The sequence below is a fragment of the Apteryx mantelli genome, chromosome 1, assembly GCF_036417845.1.
Source record: "Apteryx mantelli isolate bAptMan1 chromosome 1, bAptMan1.hap1, whole genome shotgun sequence".
Taxonomy (NCBI): domain Eukaryota; kingdom Metazoa; phylum Chordata; class Aves; order Apterygiformes; family Apterygidae; genus Apteryx; species Apteryx mantelli.
The window spans coordinates 46,863,229-46,886,748 of NC_089978.1; the positions used below are offsets into that span (position 1 = coordinate 46,863,229).

At 39.0% G+C, this 23,520-nt stretch overlaps 1 protein-coding gene across 5 annotated transcripts in view; it reads right to left on the reverse strand.

Annotated features, from left to right (window-relative positions):
- KLF12 (KLF transcription factor 12) overlaps positions 1 to 23,520 on the reverse strand; it is a 264,581-nt gene that overhangs the window by 82,657 nt on the left and 158,404 nt on the right. For 4 of the 5 annotated variants that reach the window (XM_067292737.1, XM_067292730.1, XM_067292754.1 and 1 more), the window contains one exon: positions 4,334 to 4,871. In XM_067292737.1, coding sequence (XP_067148838.1) covers positions 4,334 to 4,871 — 538 coding nt within the window. Of the gene's footprint in view, positions 1 to 4,333; positions 4,872 to 7,481; positions 7,566 to 23,520 lie in introns of those variants that run through there. The other variant, XM_067292746.1, reaches the window with a different exon arrangement.

Below are 23,520 nucleotides of genomic sequence, written 5' to 3' on the forward strand. Positions count from 1 at the left end.
CAAACCCTTCTCACAACTTCTGCCCTCCTTCTCCCTCCCTTTCATCCTGTGTTTACCCTTGCTCCTCTCCCCACTGCCCAGCCCATTCCTACCTCCTCTGCAAGCTTCTCATTGCCTTTCCCCATGCAGAATTTTTATGCTTTACCCCTTACTTCCCTCCTCTTAAGGGGATTCAGATTTTTTGCAGACCTCCAGTGTTGGCCAAGTTTCTGCAAATGCTTATGAAGATTAAAAAAAAGACAACAGTCCAAACTGAACTTGAGGTTCATGGCACCAAAGCACAGAGGTTCTAGAGCCTGGCACCAACAAAAGCTGGAATAAATTTTTCAGCATGGAAAATGCTACATTTTTCTCTATTCTCAGTCTCAGGAAGAATGGAACAGTTTTTCCCAAAACTTTCCTCACAAAGAAAAAAAGAAAAAAGAATCTGCCTGAGGCAGACATGTGACATGGAAAAAGTTAGCCTAAATAGTTAACATATAGACAAACTTCAAGCAACTGAAGACAGGGTTTTAATGGAAACTGTCAGGCCACCTTACCTACAGGTGTTGATATCTGCTGTGCCTCTAATTATACCTTTTAGCAGTACACACCATTGCTGAACAGGGACTAAAAAGGGGGGGAAACCCAGTTCCCAGAAGTTCCCAGCTTTTCATGGGATTTTAACGCACTGGGGTCCAGGGGTGTTGGGAGCAGTGGAGGGGCACCTGCACTGGGAGCAGCTGCCTCTGCCCTGGCAGGGACCCGCATGGTGTGAGAGGTGTGGGCTGTGCATGTAACTGTGAGCGTAACCTCTTGGAATCAGCTATAGAAAGGTGTTTAGAAATTTGTAGGTGTTCAGTAACAATTTGTAAACGTCTAGTGTTGTATCCTGAATGTATAGTTTAATGATTAGAGGTTAATTATGTGTTGTTAATAAGTTCCTAAACAGTTTTGATCCTGATTTTGGTTTAAACTAAGTGTTTTGAGAGGATTTTGTCCTGCAACAAGCATCAGCCTAACAAAATGGTGCTTTTACAGCATGATACCAAGGGTTCCCGATGCCTCTCCCGGGGCACAGTGGGCAGCACATCATGTGGCACAGGACCTGATGGGATATTGCCAGAGCTCATGGATACAGAGGCTAATTCTTTGCAAACCCATCTGGTTTTCAGTTTGATTTAATGGGAAAACTTCCAAGTGAAATATATGAGAAAGAAGGCAGGGCAGAGAGCAGAAATGAGCAACACATTTGGAGGCGGAAAAGCAGATCTGAGACTCATCTGAAAGAAGGTGTGACTGGAAGTGACAGCATGAATGATGCCATGAGAAGGAAGTGTCGTGGCACAGAAGGAGATGACAGGACAGGTTAGAAATATTAATAGAAAAGAAGGGAGAGATGAAGCAGAGCTGCTGAAACAAACTCAAAAGCATAGTCAGCATGGTAAGAAGGACCAGAAAAGTGGAGAAAAAGAGGGGGAAAATAAAGGAGGAGATAATGATTTCTTGTGCTGAAGGGAAAAAGAGAATTCAAACAAATGATGAAAAAAAAATTTGCTTGAACTCTCTAGAAAGCAGCCATTAGGAGAACAATTTTGCTGGAGAGAAAGGAAGGTGGACTGTATGGTTCCTGGGATGGATTGGGCTCCTCTAATGAGATGGGAAGATAGAGGGAGATGGAGGTGGCCTGAGAAGAAGTTTTTACAATAAAATTAAAAATGAAATGTTTGTACTCATGCCTGGAAGGAAGAAGAAAATTCAGTATGAGAAGATAAAACTGGGAGAGGGGAGGGAGTAACAGGGGAAAATCTCTCTTTATACATCCTGTTTCTTGCACTCTTCCATAAGTACCTGCTACTGGAAGTACCAAGAAATAGGCTTGAACTTTGGTCTGACCTAGTCTGGCCATTTTAGCACTGAAAGTATCTCTGTTTAGGAAACTACCTAAGTTTCATTCAATTCAAAAGGACTTAGATAAAGGCTAATGTAAAGTATAACCTTAAGTGCTTCCCAACCACACCCCTATATCATTAACATGGTCTTTGACTTAGACCCAAAGCAGAAATAATAGAGGGATTATGGGACAAATGTTGCTGATACTGTGGATTGACTGTATCTCAGCATGCTTATTTTCTCCTTTCTGAAAATGATCAACATTCATTCATGTAGAAGTTGAAAGTAGTGACTTTAGATAATTCTGAATCTGCATTTCTCCTTCAGCTGGCTAGAGGATTAGCGATCAATTCAATTTGACAGTAGTGTCCTGTTACCATCCAAGTTTATTTATTTCTTGTTTTCACCAAAAAAGCTGATCATTGAATGGAAGTTAGTTTGTGCATGTATGGAAAGCATTCAATCAGTTAATTTATGCAACATCACTGTATTTTATTATTTATATTGTATTATATTAAAAAAAGAAAAATATACACCAGTAAAAGCTAACAAAAGATAACTACCTAGAGTGAATTTTTGCTTGTTATTCTTCTATTATATTTATTCAAATTAACCTGAACATTTATATCAAAAGAAGTAGTGATAGCAAAATGGGTACAACTGATGAGAAAAAAAAATTAAAAGAAAGCTTAATCCCTTCTTTTTCTTTAGCTGTACATTAATAGGTGCAGCAGGGCTGGTTAATGATCTCTGCCAATAATAGCACAAAGAAGAGATTGTCAGGGCAGCTCAGGAAGTCTGAAGCTCATGGGCTGAAATCCCTACAGCACATTAAATTCTGGAATTTTGTTGATGAAACTGGGGTAGTGAATTTCCAGTTTTGCAAGCTCAGGAGGTATTTCCCATAAGAGGCGACTATTACCAAAGCCAGTTAGCACCTTTGAAAAGAAAACAAACAGGAAAAATTCCTGATGAGCTCAAAGTTAGATGCAGCTCAAAGCTCCAAAACCAAAATACAGACCAAAACTTCTTTTTTCCCCCCCTCAAACAACATGGTGCACCATATTGCTTTCATTTGTAATTTTTAATATAATGGCACAAGCTCCTAAAATTATGTCACTGTATGAAGTGTAATAAAATGCCTTAAACCATCACTTCCAGGCCATAAACAAAAACCAGATATGCTGTGAGTGAGTTTCCTACGGTCTAAGCCTGTCAGGAGGACACATTCCATATGCAGGCTAGGGCATCGAGGGAATGGGAGGGGGGCAACCAAGGATTTATGGACAACATGATGCTATTAAACATCAGAATGACTCATCACTGTAGTTGAATACAGTCACCAGTACATCAAAATCAGACATGAGAGTTGAAGAAAAAAGGTCTTTTAGCTGTAGAGATCTGTTCATTATGCAATTAGATACACAAGAGATGTTACAATATATTTTAGTCTCAGAAGCCCTAAAAGTGAGGTTATCTGTCAGTACCCTCCCTTCCCAGCAGCAACACCTCATTTTGGCAGAGAATTAGCTGTATTTTATTCATCCATACACCAAGAACCTTGAAGTGAGTCTCTCTCATTCTCATGTTCCCACTATTTTCACTAAGGTCTCCTTTATAAAGCAGCACTTTTCAAAGTATCTGGGCACATCTGTTTTCTCTTTTCCTCCTCCACCCATCATGTCACCATCTCTAACCATTTTTTGCTCCCTCGGTAGCTAATATAGTTAATACTTTCTCACTTTTTCTTGCTATTCAGCTCCCCTTTTCTGTGTTCTTTGGACACCTCCCCAAGAGCGTATCTGTCCTTCTGGCATGTACTTTCTGTCTCCCTTCACACCTCCATGGCCTTTCATGTTCTGTGTCTGCAAAACTCATTTCCACCATGTACATACACTCTGTGTGGCTTCCTTCCCTTCTGCTGGTTTAATCTGGAAGAAGTAACCTCACTGCCACTCCTTGAGTTTAATGAAACCTAGCTCTGTACATCTGCTACCACTCTTTATTCAGAAAGCCTTTCCTTCTCACATTCCTACAGCCCAGCAAGTATTTCCTTTGGCACGGAATCCATTTCTCTGACTCCTTCTTCCTTTAACATGTCTCTTCTTTTGAAATCTGTATCACCTCGTGAGTTCTCCATGTTCATCTATGAACTTTAATGTATTATCATTGTTCTGTTCTCCTATTTCTTCAGCTTCTGAGGAGGATCTATTCATCTCAGGACAAGATTGTCCTGAGTTGTCTGAGCATCCAACACCTGCTGACCACAATCTTTCTTTTTTTTTAAAGAGCATCTGGGATAAGATTTTTAAAGGTTACTCCCAACAGTGGAAATTAGATGTCTTTTCAGTAAATGAAGTAAGAAGTTTGTAAACTAACAGCATTACAAGGTTGTTACCTTTTTTTCATACAAGTGTAGTTTTAGAGATGCCAAAGATATATAAAACCAGTTCCATCTTACCTTTGACGTGGCTTCTCCCGTCCTCCAACAGTGGTACTACTATAGTGTTGTTCATATTCCCAGGTGATCTCACAGCTGTATAGACAACAGGTACCGACTGTACTACCACTGGTATACGGTGCACATGACTCATTTTGTTGGACTGTAAGTTCATGGGACTTGAAGGTGGTACTGGATGGATAATGTGCAAAAACTGCTGGCCTCCAACACCAGATGCAGAGGCCACAAGAGGACCTGGAGTTAATACTGATGGTACAGATGCCGCTGAAGATACAGATGTTATTACTGTGGGTGATGAAGCTGGCCGACTAGAAGAAGTAGAAGTAGAAGAAGGGGAGGAGGCTGATGCTGTTATGGAAACTGGTGAAGATGAAGCTGCTGTAGGGGACGACCTGGCTTTGTTTATTGACAAGTCCACTGGTTCAGTCTGTGTTTGGAAATGGTCTGTAGACAATGAATCCTCTGGGGGGTCTGCCTTCATGTTATTTAGCAACAAGGGTACAGCTTCCATATCTGGGTAGTTGTGGACGTTTGGAGACTGTTGGGGAAGGACAAAGGAAAATATTTTTAGTTACATATGTGACTAAAGATTACCTACACACTCAATTGCTAACACACACTTATCATGCAATTTGGTTCTGAAAGCCACAGGATTTCTTTTCCTGCTTCTTGTGTCAGTTCATAATTAAAAGGACAAATCATGATACAAATCACAGACATATACAGTTTGAACAGACTATTAAAAAAAATGTTCTATTTCCTTTTCTTGGATGGTGGCAGGATTAACTATACATTATCACCCAGCTCAGAGGTTTCTCTACACTATCCAGTAGCAAAAATTTTTACATCTCCTCAGGTAACCACTATTTATACTGAGAGAACATTTTTTTCTAACATCTAACCTTAATTTACATAGTTACTCTCTTGTGTCACCTCCAATGGACATGAAGAAAAACCAATCACCACTGTCTTTCTAAAAGCTTTCTGCACGCTTGAAGACTGTTCTGTCCCCCTACTTATTATCTTCTTCTAGACTAAGCAGACTTTCCTTCATCTTTTTGTTGTAAGTCAGCTTTAAAAAAGCAAACCTTAGCGCTCCTTTGCTTTTTGCAGCAGTCTTTGTAATTTTGCCAACACACCTTTTCATAAGGTGGTGTCTTACCCTAAACACACTCCTCTAGTACTGAAAAGAGAGGATGTTCAATAAAAGTGTGACTTTTTGCATTTTATCTAGTTACTGATAATGACTTTGCAAATCAGCATATAACCCCACATCTGTTTGGTTACCTGTTACAGATATTAATGGCTCCAGCTATTCCATATTCTGGATTAGCCTATTAGGTTTCCTGTGACATCATTGTTACAATTTCAATTTTTTCATTTTATGAACATTTCTCCCAACTTCTCAAAATGATTTTATGCTTTAGACCAACTCTTTCAAAGTTGGTCTAAAGCAATGTATTCTAGACTGGTGCCATCTGCTATTTTTATAACTTTACTCCTTATTTCAAACATCAAAGTTGTTAATAGAATTTTTGAATAATACTAGGCCAAAGATAGATCCCTGAAGAAGTCTATTTGATACATCTTCCCTTTTTGACAGTACACCATTAATAACTACTCTTTAAAAATGTTTTGTCAAGCAATTTTCAATAAGAACAAGGAAGAAAATACCCATCTATAACTTGGCAATAATACAAAGCACACCTTTCAGATACTCAACTAAATACTTCCATGGCCCTGAATTGCAATAATGTTCTCTATGGGCTTACCGTTAGAAGCAAATTCTGACTCTGTATTGTAGTATTTAAACCAACTTGGATAAAAAACATTTGCTGAGCTACTTCAGACCTCACTTGATACAATACAGTTCTTCCATACATAGAAGTAACAAGTAATCTTTTTATTTCTTTTACTGTATCTGAACACCTCTAAATACATTCCCACAATCTCTAATTATAGTATTTACTAATTGACTCAAAAAAATTTAAGCCAGAAATATTTCAAGTCCTCTACCCTAAGCAGGCTAGCAATCAAACAACCTGTGAATTCACTTTGAGAATTTTAAAATTAGCTATGTTAAATATTTTTATTGAGAATCCTTCTGGTTTTGAGTCAGAGCCAAATTTCATCACTAAATGGAGTTCTACTGCAAAAGAAAAACAGAAACACTAACATTAAAAATTGTAATGATAACAGCCTAAGTGGCTATTATCCCTGACATGCTTAAAGACAGGATGTTCTAGTAGATCCCATCCATTCAGCTGATTCAGACTTGTTCCTTGGTCTGACATTTTCCCCCATTTGAAAAGAAGAACATCTTTGGAACAGTGAGTCTCTTGCTCTATTCATACACAAATCAACTAAAAACAAAGAGACTCCAAGTGATCTGGTCCCTAGACCCTGCTGTTCTGTTGTAATACAAATAATAAAAGCAAAAATTCCTTTATGCAGATAATAGGAAATGCCACTGCTAAAAAAGAACATACAGTGAAGAACAAGTCAATTTTCAAAACACATAAACCAACTAGTGACTGACAAGGTTAGGAAAATCTACTCTTCAACAATCCCTGTAATAGCCAGTGATGATTTCTTACAACTTCCTCTGAAACAATTTATCCTGGCTTTTGTCAGTCATGAGATTCTGTGTTAGACACACCATATGTGCAATGGTGAACATGAAACCATAAACATAAATGGCACAAGTAGTTCATTTTTTAAATATTGACAGTAGGCGACAGAAGTCTTCTACATGCAATGGGCAACATACTGGTTCTGCTTAACTAAATGGACTGGTGATAAAGTGAAGGTATACCAAAACGTTCACATGGCCAAAGGCAACATCCTGTATCTTGGAGGGCTGAGGGAACTGAGACAGATGGGATCCACTCACAGACAAGGGAGACAAGGGTGTCCTTGTGTCTCCTTGTGCACAGGGTTGGGTAAGGGTATGCCACAGGGGCATCTAGAAGTTGTACAAATTGCTGGCTCTATCCACAGGGCAGATGAATGTGCCATGGAGGAAACCCTACGTACGTTGATGAACTCCCAGACTTCTCCTGGGTGCCAGAGGCAGATTTCAGATTGACCCAACGACACCAGCCTCAGCAGCAAGGCTCATTGCTATACAAGCCGAAGGATGGATTACCTGGCAGTTGCCGTGCTCTGTTGCTCTTCAGGGGACATGTCTTGGCATCCTGAAGTGCTGCCAGGTGGTGGGAACTTGGTACACCATATGCACTCACATCAGACTGGCCAAACTGCTCCCAGAAGCCTTATGAATTCTGGGACACTTCTGAGACTGGGCACACTGACCCACATTGACCTTGAAAGCAGTCCATAAACTGAGCTCAGTCTGCCCCAAAAGCCCCACCTGCCTCTGCAGCAAGTAGTATCAGGCCTTTTATAGGAAAAGCCATGATGACCTTGCAAGGAAGGACTCCAAATTCCCTTATGTAGCTGATGCCTACTAAAAGTGCAGACGGGACAGACAAAAGCCACACAAACTACTTTTTCCATCAATAGAGTCAATAAATCTGTTCTGGTGGGAGCTGTCACAACTGGTTAGACTTTAGGTCTCCCTCAGAAAAACTCTCTGAGGCATCCTGATCTCGTTCCAGAGATGCCAATTGCACAAAAGTGGCACAATGTGCCCTCCTTGGGGCAGCTCTGTGGATACAGACAATGCGAGCCTCAGCTTCCCCCTTCAAATATCTTTCCCCTTGCCACTGTGCAGCTGCCTAAGCTACTAAGCTTTAAAGATTTGCGTCCATTGCAGCAATGTTCTGGACATCTTTTTAAGAATCTTCTTGCCATTCTACTCCTTTCTGCATCTTTGAGACAAAGCACAGATCATTTATCACCACAGTCTTACAGATATTTTTTTTAAGTTGCACTAAGACCAGGCCTCCGTTTTACTGTAGTAATTACTCCAAGTCTTTTGAAAAAACAAGAAAAAAAAGAAAAAAGTATCATGTAACAACTGTCCATCACGCAAACCACTCTTTAAACAGCCCTTCTATAACTACTGTTGTATCTTACAATCCTCATATTGTACCTACCTTACAGTAGGTACCCTCTTCCTGTTCAGAGTTTCTGGAGAGGTCTCCATATATGACTGCAGCCTCCATGTACTATGGTGAATATAATCGCTATTATTCCTTCAGTCCTCAGTACTGAAACTAAGCTTGAAAACTTAACAAATCCTTCATGAATTTCTCCAAACAGGATCAAAATTGGTCCGTTCTATGCCCTCTTTCCCCTGTTAAAATTCTCAGAGTAAGCATGACCTTACTTTGGCAAATTCAGACTACCTGTCACTGCTTTCAGTCAACATAAAAGACAGCAGGATCCATATCCAAAACGGTTTGTGCATCCTGAACCTAAGATAAAAACTACACAAAGAAGTGTTATATTTTGTTCTGGTGGTAGTGAACAGAGATCTACACTAACAACTCACTGCTTAACAATGACCTACTAGTACATGTGTTTCTTCAAGATCTTAGATTTTAATCCAAGCTGCCAAAGCTCTATTTAAATTGTATTTGCATCAAAACCCAATACATTAAATTAGCATTATTTTCTGGAAGTGCATGGTATAAACAAACCTCTTCCACCATTGACTGCTAAACTAGAAGTAGGAACTTGTTTGAACAAGAATACGAACTAAGCCAAAAGTAACAACTAAATTCTCAGAGCATTATTTCTTAGCATCTCCCTAGAGTGTTATTAACTGAGAATTAACTGTTCATTTCCCTGGACAATGAACGTTGCTTTTAATTTCATTTAATGGTGCCATTTCTTTTCTAATTCAGAGGACGACAACACCATCTCTGGGACATTCAGCGGTATACCTTCAGACATTCTTTCTCCTCATAAAGTCAACTGAATGAAAAACAAGTTGTTGGGTTTTCTTTCTGTTCCTGCCTTTTCATCCTTGTCTAATGAACTGGGCTTCTTGTGGTGTTGTGGGCTCAGCTGATTGCTAGTTTTGGTGTCTGAAACAGATTTTCTCCATCTAGCTGCCCAAAAATGTCTGTGTGGGTTTTTCAAACTTCCTTTTGGCTTTAAGGGTCTAAATTTTGTTGCTGAGCATTTGGCAGCTTCCAGTGAGGTTGGTGGGTTAGAAAAGGTTCAGCTGGAGGTCCCTGTAAACCAGTGGGCTGGCTGGACACTAGCCCATGGTACAGCTTCATACACCATGCAGCTTCCTTTGTCTCATTGCTCCTTCCCTCTGGTATGAAGGAGAGGAACAGCTTCATCCTCTGCTTCCAGCTGGGACTCTGAGGAGAATCTCAGCAATGCATCTGCACCACTGTCATCACATCCTCACGCTTGCAGACCTGGGCTGCTCATCAGTTGAAATCCAAACTGGAACAGAACTGCAAGACACTTTAGGATGGCTCCCTGTTAGAAAAGGTTTTTTGATAAAGCTGTGGCCTCTACTAGTTAGTGTTCTTGGCTCATACTTTTTGTGTCTGCCCTTTAAAGCTGTATTCTCGATAGTGCTCCATTTCATTAGCTTGTCATTAATGAATTCCTGCCAGGAACAGGACACATGATTTCCCTATTCACATAGGCATTTTTTGGCTGTGTAAAAAATAATTCCTTATTGCCCGCTTCCCCATCCTTTACGGAAAAAGAACCAACCAACCACACAACAAACCAAAAGGCCTTTGGCAAAGCATGGCACATTTATGAGTGATAATATGTTATCTGCTAGATGATCATCCTCTTCTACTTAATCTTACCAGTTCCTTGAACTCTTATCTCCTCTTAACTTTTACTATAGCCTACTAATATTTACTATAGTCTATACATTTACTATAGGGGTTACTAAACCCCTTTCCACTCCATCATTCCACTCCTGACAATATTCCCTTAATAACAACATTATTTCCCATTCATAATTAAGCCACAAAGAGCTTATAACAGCACATAACAGGTTAAAAACAGTGCAAAACCAAAAATGATTTTTTTTTTTTTTAGCAACTCATCCTGATGCCCTATAGTTCATGAATCTCCACAGGTTACTAAGCTTCACTGTATGCCTTAGCAGAGTTTTATTGCTCTACACAGAGTTTACAAACCTCCAACAATCAGCTGTCAGCTTTTAAACTGTTCTTTCTTCCTGGCAGCATTTTCTCAAGGTCAAACAATTTTTAAGAAAGCATACCAGAAAAGCTGTCCTTGATGATGGAAACCAAACAGACTAAATTTAGCATTTATAAAATAAGCTGGCTTTGGGGAGAGGAAGTTAAAAAATAAATTGCAAAACATTTAACTCTTCAAACACAGCTCTCACAAAATCCCTTCGTGGCTGTCATCATGCTGCCCCACCTCATTCTTCTCTGGCAGGAGAAATTTCAGGCAACATGATTTTGTTTCAACAGAGTTAAAGGAGAGCAAAAGAATAATATTAATTCTGAAAAAAACTACCCACAGTCTTAACCATGTAATTGCCACTGCTGGACTGCAATGATGAGGCTCAGCAGTGCAATCATGCAGTCTGCCGGGCAGTCAACACACAACGGTGTCTGGCCAGAACAGCTTTCAGCTCTGATTATCATGCTTGGTGGGTGCATATCTATCTTGGTGGGTGTTTGTATCTAAATAACCAAGAATATTCTGGATTACAGATTTTCAAACACTTCACAGAAAAAAGAAACACATGCTAGGTTTGAAATGACAAACAACACTTGTTATAGCAGAAATAATTTTGCTTCTAGATAAGACATAAAATATATTTGAAACTCTAATGCCACAAAAGCTGCATTCAGGTGGATTGGGTTTAAAGTTCATGTTTACCTTCTGTTTTTTTATAATTAAAATTGCATTTTTCCTAATCTTTCCTGTAGCTACGGTAGAAAGCTCACCCCCCTGAATCTCCACACTGCCTGCAATTCTGCAACTGCTTGCCATGAAGAAGATCCTCCTGTATCAGTTTTCATCCTGTCATGCCCCAGAGGAGGCACCTGCAGAGCAGGAAAAGCTGGTACCCAGCACATGGGTAAAGCAGTAGCTTAGCCGCTTCAAACAGCGCTGCAAGCTAGAGCCCAAAGAGGGCCAGCTCCCAGCCCTTTACTCAGAGTCTCTTGTGCACTGAAGGTTTTTTTTCTGTTGTTGTTGCTTTATATTACTAATCCAGGAGTTAACTCTCTTTAAAATTAAGAGAAGAGATGTATTTGAAAACACCTTCCCATCATGAGAAATTACATTCACTACACTCACACACCTCTACCCCAAAATCTCCCCATCAACCAAACCAAAAAAAATATTCTGAAACCAATCCATTTAAAGAAGAGAAGTAATACAACCTGAAAAAATGAACTAAACAACCTCTACTTCAAAAACTCTGATATCCTCCCTGAAAACATGATATGTCTGAGACTCAACTACACTCACTTTGAGATGCAGCCATCATTATTAATTTGTATGAGGGGTACACTAGTATAGAGGTGACAGGCAGCTGTGTAAAATCAGAATGGCAAACAGACAGCTGAAAACTAAAATTGAGCAAAATATTTAAAAATTTGTTTCCAAATGCAAAAGCACCAAGTGAACATGCATTTGTGTCTTTTTGCTTGAGGCTGCTGCTTCAAGCCTTCCTGGACTGACAGAACCGTTCAGTTGGGATTCATTAGACAAATGCAGGAGGTCACATTAAAGAAGAGAGCAAAACATAAGACAGCTGGATCTTTTTGCTTTTTACTGGAAGCACAAGTTAAAAAGTGGCTTATTATTAGTTTTCAAGAAATGGTTGCTCAGGGTCAAGGTGAAATCTGTGCTCCAAAGTTAAAAGAGATCCCCAAGAGATTGCACTCCCAAATAAGATTGAGTCAGACTCTATTACAACAATTCCCATTGAAGCTTTTCTAAAAAACATCAGCTGGCACTAAGCGAGACAGAGGGGAGAGTCCAGGGGTTGTTAAAATAAATAAGGGTTCACAGAAAATGCATTTATACAAATCGGAACCGATTCAACAGGAAAGACTGAGTGATACCCACTTTAAAGTACTCATGATTCACTTAATGCATCATTATCTCAGCATAATACTTGGATGTTTGATTTCAAAGTAGATATTTCCAACTCTCAATGTCTAAAAATAAAATTTCTATTTTTATTGTAGTTCTGAAGAGGCTAAAGAAACCCAGCACATGGTATGAGGTACATATGACCTTTGTTTGAAGAGTGTTTTTAAATCTATAGAACCTAGAGAAAAAGATCCAAAGTAAAACAGAGTGACTGTGAACTGGGGAGACAGAATTCAAACTGAGCATTCATAAACAGATGAAATTCAAGTTTCCAAGGCTGTAAAAATACTCTTTTAACTTCTCCTGAATAGTCACATTAAGGTATTATTGTATTGCTTGAGGAGGTATTCCACAGCTACTCAAAAAAAAAAAAGAAAAAAAAAGTACCATATGCAGCAACCTTATGCAACAGCTCCAACTAGGAACTGGGAAACGTGCTTAGAAGGGAAAAGAGATCCCTATACAAATAGCATTAATTTTTAAACATGTTTAACAATGAGCACAAATACATTTAGCGTGAAATGACTTATTTTTAAATAATACTTTTCCAAAGACAGAGTAAGCATTAAGTTCCCCATTACTTTACTCTCTCTTCCCCAAACTGACAGAAGATTTACCAAAGGATTTCTCCGATGGCACTCAAGGAGAACAGCCGATTACTTCCTTCGAGAGCCCAAGGAACTAATCAGCCCCTGTACTATGTGGTACATGAAATGTAAAAATGATACATTTCTTGAACGTGAAACCAAATTCTCAGCATTTCAAACTCTACATGGGCCTGCCTTTTTTTTTTTCTTTTTCTTTTTAAGGCAAAAGAAACTACTCCCCCTCCAGCCCTCAATCATTAACAAACTCAGAAAACTAGATGTTCAGCACGGATGTATTACTTATATGTGAGCGCTGTTACCAGTATGCTCTATCAAAGGATGAATGCGTTGAAAGAAACTAATTTATAGGTGGTGGTATAATGCTGTTCTTCAAGAGAAACAAAAATCTAACAAAGGTATGGAGCAATAGTAAGATAAGATGTTGTTTGTAATATTACTTGTTTTAAGCATAAAAAGAACATTGATAATAGATTAGTATTTCTTGTGTTAATCCAGTTTAGATTCAAGAATAATTTCTGAATAAATGGCAGATCCCCAAATAATCATTAAAGGAGAGAGGTAAAATATTATAAAAATATATCTTATTCCCTTCGATTTAGAATTATTTCTGGGATTAAAAAAATATTATTTTATGAATTCCCAAGATAATAAGAGTTCTACATATCCATTTAGCAGCCTAGTAGCTCTTCTCACAAGTTTTTCTCTCACATCTTTGGATTAATTCTTCTTTTTACTTTCAGTAAGTTATTCTTTTTTAATTTTCTTTAGTCCAATTTTTAATCAGAATCTTTCCATTTAGTTCATCTGAAAACTCTATATGCTGAAGAGTACTATGAGTTAAATGAGATTACTTATTAAATTTGAGTCCTTGACATTTACATTAGAAAATAATAAGAAAAAAAAAGTACTAAACACATCTTGGAAATTGTATATGAATTTTGTTTTGTCAATTTGGAGTACTTACTTGGCATAAGATGGAATACACCAGGAACTTTCTGAAAGTACCTATCAAACATGTTTGCTGGCAGACAGGTTCACCAAGCCAGCAAAGCTTAGAGAAACTCATTTTTGAAAAAAAAATACTCAGCAACATTCACGTTTCTAGATGAAAATATTCAAACTATGTTTTAAGATTTATGTTTCCAAGCAAACCAACTTGAACCTAAAACAATCAATGCCTGAAGAATAATTCATAGCAAACATTTGCTAAAGATCCACAAGTTAAAACTGTGGCCACAGAGTATTCATAAATGTCTTAGTAAAGAAGAACTATGACAAATAATTCACGAAGCTTTCATTTATACCCTTTAACTATCTGCAAGCTGCCACACAGCTGCAACTGAAACTTAGTGATGTCTCCCATCAACCTGGGAACTCAACACTCCCAAGCTGATCTTACACATCCAAGTCATTGCTCCTTGAGCAAGCAGTGCCAGATACCTCTGCAAGACTCTTTGTTTATGCAGATAATAGGAAATGCCACTGCTTTGTTTAAACTAACATGAAAAAGGCAAACAAAACAGGGCAGCTGGATCTTTTTAATCACTCCTCATTACTCAGTCTTTTCGCATGTTCTCTCTAGTACTGAAGTACTCATGAAATACAGTAACGTTTTACATGGAGTTATAACAATTTTTCAGCTAGCCAATAAATACATCCGGAGTGGTGGTCAAGGAGGTGCCATACGTGAAACTTGCATCTGATACATTATCCAGTACAGAGCAACTGTTTTTTTTTCTTTCTGCCTCTTTCTACATGTCTTTGTTCATCTAAATTTCCACCAAATGGATTCTTTTTCCCAAATGAACCTCATTCTTCTGTCCACCCTGCTGGATAAAGGTCTGTGATTATCTGTGATCCTCCCTGCCGTGGGGTAAACAGTGGATACAGGGTGATTTGCGGCCTGATGCCCATGCCAGTGAGGGGTGAGGCAGCGCCCAGGGCGAGGCGGAGGTCTCACCACTGGACATTGCTCTACCCAAAACGACACCTGGGGCGAGGCAGGAGTCTTGCAGCCTGGTGTTGTTGATAGGGGCAAAAGAAAAAAGGCCAGCAGCCATTGACACCCTCTGTTGAGCTCGACAAGGACCAAACATCCCACAGTGTTTGACTCAGCCCCGCCTCGCCAAGACTATAAATTCAGTGCATAAACGATCCTCCATTTCAAGGACGAGAACACCAACCTAAGGACGGGTCAATGGGCCTGGACCTCTCTCCTTCCCAAAACAGGGACACCTTTTTGGTAAGGTTTGCGCCTCCGACAACGTCAGACGTTACCCCGGGAAAAATACCATTGTCCAAAGCGCTTAATTATCAGTTTGAGCTCAGAAAAAGTAGAATTTGTTGCAGTAAGTGCATTTATCACTGGCAATCCTGAACCTGTTGATCTGTCGCTTTAATAAATTATTTTGTTCAACTTTGCGAAACTGATCCAGTGAAAGTCCTTTTGAGGAGGGCTCTGGCAGGCAAAGTTGATTACCAAATTATTGTTCAGCTTTGTGAACCTGACCCAGTGAAAGCCCTTTTGAGGAGGACTCTGGCAGGCAAACGTTGATTATCCCTTTCCCTCCCTTCATGTGACAGTAACACACCATCCGTAATTCTGAAGTCTACACTGATTTTTTTTCCAACCTCCCAAATGAGAATGCTTCTCAATTTTGACACACTGTTTTCTTTAGTAAAATAAATACATTAATTCTTGGGGTTCCTCACTAGAGCCTGTTACAGTTAGATCTGACTGAAATGAAGTCTTTCAGTAGTTAGTGGTAGGGGTTCACTTGAGAGAGACAAAAAAGGGTTCATTTGAACCAGCATCTTGGACCTTGAACAGACTTCCAGGAACATCTGCCCCAGAACTGGCTGTCAATTAAATGTTCCTGGAATCATTCTCTGGCACTGAGAGTCCACAGCCTGAATCCATATCACCAGAACCTCTCATTCTCCAAGATAAGGTGGCTCTATTCCCCAAATCATTAAACTAGATGCAAGAAGTTTGTCTCTAACCCTCTAAACAACTTCTCCTCTTTCCCGCTGCTTCTCTTCTTCTGGGGCCAGGCAGCACAGAGAAGGAAACTGACCTCAAAGAAGGAAGAAGAGCCTGATTGAGGAGAACAACAACAGTGGCTGGAAAAAGACCTACAGAAGCAGATAAAAACACAGAAACTGAGTCTGGAGCTTTCTGAGAAAGGAAACTGGTAGTGAAGCCCAGATAGGAAGGCTGGGCTATGACCAGCAAAGAGACCAGGGCACTGGGGGGTCAGGAGAGGTGAGACTGAGCATTAAGAGATTCAAACATTTTATATTTTAAGAGAGCCATGAGGTCATCTAACATAACCTTAGAGGCAACTGGGATAAATAAGAGGTTAAGACGAGTGTGGGAAAGAAATGGTGCCCTTCTCTCTAGGTGGAGAGATGACTGGAGAGGTTGGCTGGGAAGGCTGCGGGACTTGGCTGGATGAAGGAACTGTGAGGAAGAGTGTCCACAACCCAGTCTGGAAGGGAGAAGAGGGTCACGTTTAGGGCGAACAGACAAAAGAATTTGTGCCAACTAAAGCAAAATGCCCTGCCAGTGTCTGGAATGGGACCTGAAATTGCTGAGATGAATCATTACTGTACTGTCAGCAGATATCCCTGAAAACCACTGGTGAAAACATCCTATCCCTTGGCAATATTAGTGCACAAAAAAATCATGGTAAAAGAGCATACTGTGATAGCTGCCCACTACGGGGTCTGAACAAAGTTTGCAAAAACAATCCTCGTTCTAGCAATCCCCAAAGACTCGCTGCCTAATCTTTCAGGCTTACTAATGTTCTTTCAACACAGTTTTTTGGAGGGGAAGATTGCGATGGTTATTTTCGACTTTTTCCCCAAATGTGAATGCGCTCTGATATAAAACATGAATATATATATTTGACAAATTAGTTTTTAATGCATTTGGAATGCATTTTGACTCAACTCATTGACCTTTTATGTCACCATACTTACTGTTACAGAAGGAAAAAAACAAGAATAAAACCCTATGTGTGCACCTTTTTTGAGTCTTAATATATATTACAAAAGCTACAGTTAAAGGCTGAATAAAGACAGGATACGTATTACGAGATGGACACACTATTGATACAATACATGGAAGAGCAGACAAACACTCAGCTACAGACCACTTAATACAATATTGTGGAGGTGACTGTAGAGACCTTCTTTGTTTCAGGTTTTATCCTGTAGCAATAATAAGTACCTACTGATTACTGCAAACTGATTACTTTTCAGGAATCTCTTTTATATGTGGATAATACATACTACTTCCATTTTAGAGAAAGGAAAACCTGGAAGAAGAATATGAAGTGTTTTTCCAGAACTAGAATATCACTATTCAGAATCTGAACTAAAACACTGCAATACAGAATGAAAAGTTAAATGCATTCTAACCACTAAGCCATATTTATATTATCTTACTCTTTCTGATTTTTTAAAGTGTACTGAATATAAAAAGTATGGAACAAAATCCACTATTATTCACCTTAATTATTTTCATATTATAAAGTAAAGCCTACACTGCATATCTATAACAGAACTTTGATTATATGAAATTATCACATTTGAAATCTGAGACAACTGTACACACTCATATTCTTACTTCTTAATATCTTTATGTCTGGGAACAATATATATCACAGCAAGTGAACCAAAATTAACGCAGTTATATTTTAAATAGTTAATGATATCACAGTGATTTTTATTACACAGCAGAAGAAATTGGTCATTTATTTGTTTTCCTCAGAGCAGAGTAATATAGAACTAATATGATCACTATATTATTAGTCATGGATGACAACAGTGTAAATTCATTCCAGAGGTCTAATTGTTTTTAAAAAAGGAAACATCAATTTTCAAGGAAGGTCTTCATAACAGCATATTAATAATTTCTCATTTCCTAAGCTTAGCATAATGCTACTGATCAACTTCAGAATATATGACACTCTCCAAAATTAAATTTTGTTAGAGAAATTTTGACAACAAGTAATACATATAAAATACCAGATTAGACAACCAAAGCTAAACTGTAGGTAAAATGATTCTCTTGAGTCTCCTTAAGATGTATATATCTTAATTCAATGGGAAATTCTTGTATGCTCCCCACAGTGACAAGCACAACTAGGCACAAACTATTTCTCCCACTTGTCCAGAGCAAAAGTGGAAGAAATAGCAATGGAGAAAAGAACCCTTTCAGCTTGCTCCAAGATCTATTTTTCAGCAGAATGAAAATTTGTATTTAATTTTCTAGCTCTTTAGAAGATTCTGTGAAAAATCAACGTAAATTTCAGAATGGACCATCATTAAAGATGCACATTGACCCATTTGATACCATTGACCCACTGCTTAGGCAGTCAAAGAACACACTTCTGTTATTTGCTGATCTTTTTGTTATTCATTTACTGATTATAACAAGCTAGTGAATTTGAAATTAATTCCCCAAAGTTTTTGGTTGACCTGAATCTCCTTTTCCTTCTTCCAACTACCCCTTTTTTTCCTTTTATGACGAAATGACCTTTTGTACAAAATTCACCCATGGCTCCTTCACTAAGCTAAATAACTTGGGCTCAAGTCAGATGCCTACACCTAGGCATCCAGCGCCCTTGAGAGCTTCTGGGGTGCCCGAGAGGCCTGAGGGAGCTGGCCGTCACAGCGTGGGCCCAGGAGGATGCCTGCAGCCCCGCGGGGAGCCGGGGGGACTGTGCTCACCCACTTTGGCCGGCACAAGCCTGTGGCCAGCACCCGAGTCAAGCCCTCTGCCTGACCACTGCCCCTGCACGCCCCAGGGAAACACACACACAGGCATCTCCTGCAAACGCTGAGGGCAGAAGAAAAAGGTTGTGTTTTGCTTCCAGGTGGTGAAAATCTCATTTTTTAATAAAGAAGCAAGCACACTGCCCACCCTCGGGCGCAGTGACATACAGGTAAATGAACAGTCACACATACCTGTGTGTTAGATACAACAACACATGGCACCTGGTACTGGAAAGGGAGCACAAGTTTTGCCACATCACTGAAATCAGTCAGCCCCCATCCTGTCTGAACAAAAATAACTGTTATGGTCAAAGAAAGAAGGTCTTTAATTCTTGTGTTTACACTGTTTCTGGGCCTTTATTGCTGCATTTTTAGATACATACATAGATACATGTATTCACTCTAAGCAAGAGCCAAAGCTTACATTAAGGACCCAGAGTTAATTTTCCAAAGACTCTTCCTTACTGTTCAAGGAACACCAAGGTTTAAGATGCGAGAGTTGATCCATTCCCACATATGTGCTGCTTCGCTGTTCTGACTCAAAAAGGAGTCTCGAGTTACACTGAAAACTCATGTGCTTATTTAGTTTTTGGGGGGTATGTGGTAACTTTCGAAAGAGTAGAAATTAAATAGTTTTATTTTTCCATTAACTATCATTACCATGAACAAAAAAGTAAGATAAGCACACCAAATACATCTCTGATTAGACATATTCAAGTTTCCGCTTCTGCTGAGACACAGGCACCATTTCTCCTTTCGACGTGTAGGTCCTGTGTTTAAGCTATTTTACAATAGTGATTAGTACTGACAAGCCTTAATATATTACAGATTAAATGGGAGAATTCCCATTTAAGTTTGGGGCTTTTCCCATTGAATTAGAAAGAATATCACTATCCATAATATGCACATAAATGCATGTTATCACCTTGAAAATCTAATGCATTGAAAACTTAAAGCTGTCAACTGCAGCAGTTTTATAAATGGCTTGGTACCTCATGTAGCTTCAGTAATTCACAACTTCTGCATTCGAACAATGCAGAGGACTCTTTCTGGCAAAGAGAAGTGCATGAGCACAGCCACTATGATTTCTCCATGGTGCTAAATGGGGCAGAGCCATGTTACAACTGTGCCGATTACCTTGGGTACGCCCTTCTGAATTTCAGTGCACTAACCACTTTTGCTCCGTTTTACCTGTGATATCCTTTGCATCTACACACAAATGTACTCCTTAAGGTAATCTCATTCTGCAAATGCAATACATATTATCTCTGTTGGTTCACACAAAGCCAGCCACTCCCTCATCATCCGAAAATATTTTAGAGGCACAGCGACAGCATAAGTGAAAATCGCTATCCAATGGCACACACAGTCATTCCAGTATCATTTCACAATATGCTCCTTGCTGCTTCAGCAGCTTGTCTGGTCCATATTTTGCAACTATTATACCAGGGCAAGTCTGCTAGATGGCCATGGCAAGGAGCTCATCTTTGTGTGTAAACTGCCGTATCAGCAAAGATCAGTGGGTGTACCACTTCCCTCTCCAACCATGAACAGGCCAGATTTCCAAAGAAAGGTTGAAATAGCTATGTAAATGAGCAATTATGTAGTCAGAAAATTCTGACTACAAGAAAGGCTTCTTATAACCTCATTAGTTACAGACTAGAGGGAGTTAAGTACTTCAGATGAGATTTATGTAAAAAAACCAACAACATCAAATTAAAGCCGGCACACTGAATAGAAAATCACCTAACTTAGTCAGCACAGAAGCAATTTCTAAGAACTGTGGAATGTCTAATACCTGTCCATGCTGACACTTGGTAGCTTAGCAACTTCACAGTCTTCCACTGAAAACTCCAGAACTGGAAGCCTCTCTTAAAAACACTTAAGTCCCTTCTAAAAACAAGAATAGCAGTTGGGAGATGTGTCCTACACCCTCCTTTGCTTCACAATTTTATAGGAAAATGCTGACTATTCCTCAGTGAGGAGACACCTAACTTTATGTTTTCTGGAAGGAGGGTGTCATAAATTCTGGTCCCATTTTGCTTTAGACAATCACTAGATAAAATACATATGAAGAGTATTTCGTAAGCAGGGTTTGAGACTGCCAGTGCCTTCCTTCCTCTAACACAGCGTTCAGCAACCTCTAGCCTGCATGCCGGAGATGGCACGCGGATAGATTGTGAATAACGTGCAGGAGAAATTAGACATTAAAACCATCTACCTCTCACAGAATCAGGATGCCATTGATTATCCATCTGGTAGTACACTTCCAGTTAAAAGAGAAAAACACTGTTGAGAACACCACTCTTGAAAATCTGCCTAGCCATATCCTAACAAATAAACTATAATCAAAATATTCTCTCTCTCCCCTGTCCAGTAAATCGTAAAGCCTGTAAAGTAGAACAGTTTCAAAAGGATGCATCAGAAGGATCCCATCACAGAAGAGCCTCATAACTGAACCTCATAAACCATAAAAAGCCTCATAAATAAAACTTTCCTTGGAAAAAAGGGATATAGATTTGAATCTCTTCAGGTGCTGGTGCAAACTGAACCCAGGTCTTCCAAATCATTAGTGGTTAAGTGATCTATGCTTCTAGGTAAAAAGAGGGTATGAACATCACCTGCTATTTCTGTATTTTAAAATACAAGGTTTCAAGGCATTTGAAACACAGTCTGAGTCAGTACAGTTAAGGTTTTAATCTCTCAACTGCTAGGTCAGATCGTCTCAACAGGAGCTGTATAGAGAACACATGTTTTACTAGTCCTAATTAGACACAGACATCACTGAGCTTCTCTGCCCTTTTAAGAGGACCACATACACATTAAAAAAAAGGTCCTAAGAAATATAATATTAAAAAAATTGAGGCATCAAAAGAATTCACAGTTCTCCAAATTTTTGTGGTCAAACAAAAGATTTAAGGTTTTAAGTTCTGAATTTTGGCACCTAAATGCCTTTAGACCTTCAGATCAGGTTAAATGCCCGTTTACTTTTGTGTGTAAAGGATCAGACCTTTTTCAAGGGAGAAAAGGAAAGTCAGAATCATACTTGTGTATGACTAGGTGTCCAAATGACTAGCTGAACTGGACATCATTTAGAATGACAGCAGTGCTGCGAAAAGCCTGCTTATAATCCCATTACAAGATTTTAATAGAATGACTCACAGTTAATATAAACCCAGGTGGTCCTCAAAGACAGATGATGTACTTCATGGTATCACATGATAACAAGAACTTCGATATACAAGAGCCTATTCTTCAACTGCATTTCTGAGGAATCTGTTAAACTTCATACCCAATGATTATACAGCTTAGACAGCAATTTATATTCAACTAATAACTAATCTAGTCCCTGCACAGAATATAATTGATAGCTTTATTGCTTTATTATCCTGGAATGTAATGACAGACTTTATCACCTTTTTTTTTTTCCTTCCTTCCTTCCTTTCTTTTTAAAAATGGAATTCCTATGTGGAAGGCAAATAACAGTTATACTTTACTGTCTGTGACAGATATTGCAATTTTATTAAATTCAAAGTAAGTTGGCAATCATACTGAAAGGTCATCACTTGTACTTTACAAAGCCGGCTGAAGTAGCCTAAGGACTAAATACAGCAGCTATGCTATGTGGATGGAATACAACAAGGTCAGGGCCAATACTCCAGTAAACTAAGGGAAGCAGATCTTGCCTCTTGATTTCTAATTTTGCTACGGAAGAATGTACTGTTTTCTAAAATTTGCTTACTTAGTTTTACAGTTCAATATGTGTTCAACATAACATTAGATGGGGATGTTACTCTTGCTGCTGCTGCGGGTCAGCCCAGGTAGCAGCAGCCCCGTGGGATGCAGTCATTGCTTAGAGAGACCAGGGCAGCTGCTGAACCAATTAATGACTCTTCTTTGGAGGGAACAGTTTTTCAGATGGCCAAGTAAGCCACTTTACCAATTGATCCACTCTGACTATTAAAAACATGTACCAACAGTACATCTAGGGCCATCTGACTGCCAAAAAGATTACTGAATGTGAGAATTTATCTGGGGAATTGTCAGACTATTGATTCATATCCAGCATTTCAAAAGAATATTTGTTTAGACCAAAATTTGCAGACTGTGTCCTACTTCAGGCATCAATGCTGTTTCAAAATTCTGGCCTCTGTGTGGTAAAATATGGAAGATTAAGAAGCCTTAATATGAAGCAACAACCATACTTTTTATAGTATTATGTAAGATATAAATTTAGGAGAAATGAGAAATTTGGCAAGTCAAATATAATTCATGCTTTGGTTTCAGCTTACCTGTCACAAAAGATTTCACAGTATACAGAACAATATTAACGCATATGATACAGTTGATCATGGAAATATTGATTACAGACAGAAAGCATGACATTTGAAATCACATCTTCATTACATTCTGAAGTAACATCATACCATCACAGAGGGATATGTTTATCATTTTGAGACTAAGCCAGTTGTCTCTGGAAAATGAGTTTACTCTATAAATCTTTAAAGATACAGAAATACAACTTATGAAAAGAATGCAGAACTTGCAATAGCAGTGTATATCATAACAACAACAACGTTAACTGGTTCTTGGTAAGGTATCTCTAAATTCATATTAATTTCATTAAGCCTCTCCTGCTTGAAAGATTGTGAATGATGTGAGAATTTTTTTCCAGTATTCCCCTAACAGATTAGCTTTGTCCAGTGAAAGAACTAGTTCACAGCTCTTCTCAAACAAGCAGTCAAATCCTCCCGCAGGACA